Source organism: Otolemur garnettii, unplaced genomic scaffold, assembly GCF_000181295.1.
Source record: "Otolemur garnettii isolate 467f Iridium unplaced genomic scaffold, OtoGar3 scaffold00009, whole genome shotgun sequence".
Taxonomy (NCBI): Eukaryota; Metazoa; Chordata; class Mammalia; order Primates; family Galagidae; genus Otolemur; species Otolemur garnettii.
This window is the reverse complement of record NW_003852404.1, coordinates 33095808-33101307: the sequence shown is the minus strand read 5'-3', so window position 1 is coordinate 33101307 and position 5500 is coordinate 33095808. Positions and strand designations below refer to the sequence as shown.

Genomic DNA, 5500 nt, shown 5'->3' with positions numbered 1-5500 from the left:
AACTCCAGCAGCCTCCTAAGTGGGATTCTTACTACACGTTTAGCCATCATCAAGTCTGTACTTTACATTGTGACAAAAATTATTTTTCTAACCAGTAAATTTAACACAGCTTTCCCTTTTAAAAATGAATAATATTACCTAAAAAATAATAGCAAGTCTAGACATCTTACAAATATGAAGCCTCCAAGGTCTGGCCATAGGCATAAATTTACTTTCAATACTCTCTATAATTTGATTTTTTTTCTTGGAGAAAGTTTCATTGTGTCACTCTAGGTAGAGGGCCATGGCATCAGCCTACCTCACAACAACCTCAAACTCTTGCTCAAGTGATTCTCTTGCCTCAGACACCCAAGTAGCTTGGACTATAGGTGACTACCACAACGACCAGCTAGTTTTTCTATTTTTAGTAGAGACAGGGTCTCTTGCTCAGGCTAGTCTCAAACTCCTCAGCTCAAGCTATCCACTCACCTTGGCCTCCCAGAAATTTCTTTCTTCCTTATCCACTCTATGCACATGAACCTAAGATCGAGTCACAGGCAACTTCATGGTATTCTCCACATAAACAATATTCTTTCCTTCCTCTCTATCTTTGTATAGTCTGTTTCTTCTGCTTACTGATTCTTCTTCATTTGACTAGGATCTCTACAAAGGCAGAATGTGTATCTTACTCATCTTGTTATTACCAATGTTTCAGGTACTGTTAATTACAAAATAGTTGCTTGATGAATGGCAAATTCAGTAAGGGGAAAAAATATCTATCATATGAAAAATTAATACTTTTTCTATATATGTGTATGTATGTATATATAAATACTCTAACATTACCTAGTTTTTTCTAACAACACAGAGAATATTAAAATTGACAATATATTCTAATATACACAAGTTCACTGACAATTAACAGGAACTAATCTGCTATAGTCAAAATAAACATCATGGTAGAAAGTCAGTAAACCAGAGAGACAAGTGATTCCATTGAAATAATATTTCAGTAATTCTCCTACAGTCTAAGGACAAACTTTTCTGCTGTTAGAAATGTTAAAAAGAAAACCAAACAATTTTCAGTAATGATTATAAAGAAATATTTTATTACTGACCTATAGAATTTTGGAAACAAAAGCAAATAGGATTATTTATGTTTAAGTACTTTTTGAATGAAAATATTTTATAGATTTTGATATAATTTCAAATTATATGGTAATGCTTTTCTAATGATTAAACTTCTTTTTTCCTATTCAGTGATTCACTTAGGAAATGAAGTTCTGGAGAAGGTAAACACAGAGCCATCAAAAAGGGACTTGGAGGCTGGGTGTGGTGGCTCATGCCTGTAATCCTAGCACTTGGAGAGGAGGAAGCAAGAGGATCACTTGAGAATAAGAGTACGAGATCAACCTGAGGAAAAGCAAGACCCTGTCTCCATAAAAAACAAAAAATTTAGCTAGGTGTGGTGGCACCTGCCTGTAGTCCTAGCTACTTGGGAGGCTGAGGCAGAAGGATTGCTTACCCCCAGGAGTTTGAGGTTGCAGTGAGCTATAATTATACCAGAGCACTCCAGCCCGGGCAATGGAGAGAGACCTGGTATCAACTAAAAAAATTAAAAGGAATTGGACGTTCTTTTTTTTTTTTTTTTTTTTTTGGCCAGGGTCAGGTTTGAACCCACCACCTCAGGTAATATGAGGCCAGTGCCTAGTAATTGGATGTTCTTAATGGACAAGTTTATAGAGGTATGATTATATGTAATTATTCTTTTGCATTCTGGAAATATTTTATGGAAACAACTTAGACTGCAGTTCTGTAATAAGAACTATTGCCTATTTTATAAAGTAGCTGTCTACTATTCCTAACTGTCCTTTTTCCAGTCTTTAGTCTCCTGGAGCTCCAATGCCACATACTGGCTGGATAATTGCTTATGTTAATTTTAGTGAAAATTCTCTTAATTTAATAAAGACTTTAGTAACTTTCTTCCTCTTTAGCCAAACTTTATTTGCTTTACTGATTTGAGCTCTGGTTTTACAAATTATGTAGATCTTTATTTCATTTCAATATCAACACCTGTGTGTCTTAGGACTAGAGCAGGGGGTCTCAGCCTGTGGGTCGCCACTCCTTTGTAACAATGAAAATACATCGCGGCATTAGGAAGGTTGAGAACCACTGGACTAGAGGGAGAAATATCATGTGGCTTTATCATTGAGTACATTGAACATGTATAGGACACTGCAGTTTTTTTGAGTATAACTGTCTCATATTTAAATTGTTTTAAAACATTTCCTTTTCACAACTGCTTACATAAATGCACCATACATAAACACAAGCTATGATTCCTTTTACCTCTGTATTCTGAGATACACATCAAAGTATATAGATATAAAAGTCCACTTAAGAATAAAAAAATTAAATAAAATTTTAAAAAATGAAGTATAATAAAAAAGGATGACTGTGGATTTGAAAGGCTTCCAAAAATAAAATATAAGTCTGTTAAAGTTATGAGGTAAAGAAAAGTGGATGTAATATGTACACATGATATTTGAAAACTGATCCTTTTGCATTACCATTATGACGTGTTTCACCAAGAGGCTCAAGTTTTGGAAGTCTAGTGACTTTGGGGGTTCCCCAGCCAACTAAGGAAAAAGAAAAACATTTAAGAACACTGTTAAAGAATGTTCCTTCAGGTCTGTTGAAAGGACCCTCCCTTGATAGGAAGTGTACATAATACTCAATGTCAGTTCAAATATAATGAATGACAGGTTACTGCATAAACTCATCTTAAATGGGTTCTATTTAAAAATGTAATTAGAGGCTGCTAACATCTGCTTTAAGTTTTCATTCACATTTAATTAAAAATATAAGCACCTTCACCACCATCATAAATAAGCTTAGGATACCCTTCTCACCCCAAGAAGAGGCTAAATGTTTTCTTAATAAATGGAGTACTAGAAATGAGACTTTAAAAATTTCTTAAAGAAAAATGTTACAATCTAAAGACTTGCAGCCGAGCTATAAGGACACTATGAACATATTTACCTAGTCATCAGAGATTTATTGAGCACCGGTAGAAGGTAAGTATTCTTAGTACCACAAAGTTAAAATTATTGTGCCGGTATGTCCCAGTATTGTACATGATTTACTCCCTTTAATCCTCTTAACAACTTAGGAGGTAGGTATGTATGTTGGAAATATATTAGAAATATTAATACATCTTGGTTTTAAACATTACTTTCAGGATGAAAGGTCCAATTTTTTGAAGCTCACATTAGCCATCCATCTATGAAACAGATTCTTTTCAGTAATCTAGGTACTGATATTTCAAGTGGAACTTGAACAGATTTTGAAAAAATTAGAGTGAAGGATTCTTTTTCATAAAATCACAAATTAATACACTGAATAAAAACTACATAATTTCTTTTTCTTTGTTTTTTGTCCATTGTACAAAGCAGTATTTCTAAATTCAGTATCAATATCAATTTACTTACTTGGAAGAGCAGGTGGGGGTGGTGTTGGACTCTTAGGAGCAGAGTCATCTGTATTCACTGGTTCTACCCGGTGACTCCTTTTCATTCTTAGTTTCCTAGTTTTCTTTTTACCACTATCTATGAGAGAATAAATGTGAAATTTTACACCTTTGGGAAGAAATGAGCTTTTATAATACAAACAAAGAATAAAATAAGAATATTGATATTATTGCCATAAAAACATCTATTCAACTTTAGAAATTGTTACCAATAACCAAATGTGAACTTGCATTTCATAAGAATAACTTTAAGAGATAACTTATTGACTAAGTGATTAATGAATATTAAATAAACACCCAAAAGTCTATGTTTCAAGTTCTAAGATAATTTTTTCAGAATATAACACAATTTCACTTGTCCAAAAGCAACTTATATTTCTCTCTCCAATATCATATGAAACAAATATAATTGTCTAATTGCAGGAGTTTCTTTCCTTAAAACTGGCCTGGGGAAAGAGAAGCGGTGTTGATTTCTCTCAGTGGAATATGTAGAATAATTTTGGATATAAATAGTCCCCAAATAATCCTTTAAAATGTGAAAAAAAGACTCTAATTACATTTAAACAGATTATTCATAAAAATAATCCTCAAACAAGGTGTTCCCAATACAAGTTTATAAATAACCAAAATCACATTAGGAAACCTATGAGAACTGAATTTGTTTTTTTTCTCTCTCTCTTTTGTTTTTTTTTTTTTTTTTGGACACAGGGTCTTATTCTGTTGCCCAAGCGATGGTGCAGGAGTGTCATCATAGCTCATTGCAACCTCAAATTCCTAGGCTCAAGTGATCCTCCTACCTCAGCTTCCCAAGTAGCTTGAACTACAGGTGCCAGCTATCATGCCCGATTCATTTTTTTTTCTATTTTTGGTAGACATGGGGGGTCTGACTCTTGTTCAGGCTGGTCTTGAATTCCTGATCTCAAGTGTTTTTTCAGCCTCCTCATCCCAGAGTGCTAGGATTACAGGCATGAGCCACCATGGTTGGCTGATAGCATTATAAGGCTTAAAAAACAAATGTTAAAAGACAAAAAAAGCCTGAAAAAGGGTATATATATTTTAAGCATTCTTAAGAATTATGTTGTATTCAAAATTTATAAAAACAAAACTGAAAATTGAATCTTCTGCTGAAATCTTTATAAGTTACAAAAAATCACATTTCAAGTCATCATGGAAAAAACATGAAAGAAGCAAATTGGCTAATAGGTAATAAAAGACCTTGAGAAAATCATGGCAGTTATAGCCCTTGGAAGCAAAAAATATTGTACTAAAGTTTTGTGAAGATGAATATGATAAATGAAATAAAGCATAAATAAGTCTTATTAATATATATGAAAATAACTTTACATAACTTTATCACCTGATTCTGATGATCGCTGATCGGTGTCATCTTCATTCTCCAACTGCTGTGTTAATGCCTCCTTATAATTTTCCACTAGTCCAAATTTGTTACTTTTTTGGCCATTGTCATTAATCTGGCTCTGAGTCTCTATTTCATCATGCTCCGTGTTATGTTTCGGGTTGCAATCATCACTGACTTTCTCCATAGTTTGCTTCTTTTTCTCTTTTTCAAGTTTTTTTTCATTCTAACAATAACAACAACAACAAACCTTTATTATCTTTATTGTCCTGTTTTTATGTAAGATTTTTAAGGGAGAAGTTAAATAATGTAACAACTCTGTAACTTCAAGGACACTGCAATTTCTATTTTAAAAAATATTTTTTGAATATATCATTAAAACACATTAATCGCCAAAGATTCAGCAAACAGAAAATATAAAAAAGAAAATAAATATTCCCAGCAATTCCACAATCTGGAGATGACCACTATTCAGTGTGTAATGACTAAGAAGTGCTTTTCTCTGCGTATCTTCACACACATACAGACACACACCATCTACAAGCATACATAAATGTAACTGTCTTTACCTAGATACATATTTATGTATTTGTTGTTTAAACAAAAAGAATTAAAGATTTTTTTTTTTTTTTTTT

General features: G+C 33.0%; 1 protein-coding gene across 2 annotated transcripts in view; it reads right to left on the bottom strand.

The window, feature by feature from the left end:
- The window catches only part of ARL13B (ADP ribosylation factor like GTPase 13B), a 73580-nt gene that overhangs the window by 3101 nt on the left and 64979 nt on the right, over window positions 1–5500 (bottom strand). The window contains exons 7-9 of one of the 2 annotated variants that reach the window (XM_003783937.3): window positions 4866–5091; window positions 3471–3587; window positions 2550–2618 (exon numbers count right to left, since the gene is read on the bottom strand). In XM_003783937.3, coding sequence (XP_003783985.1) covers window positions 2550–2618; window positions 3471–3587; window positions 4866–5091 — 412 coding nt within the window. The remainder of the gene's footprint in view (window positions 1–2549; window positions 2619–3470; window positions 3588–4865; window positions 5092–5500) is intronic. The other variant, XM_012801564.2, reaches the window with a different exon arrangement.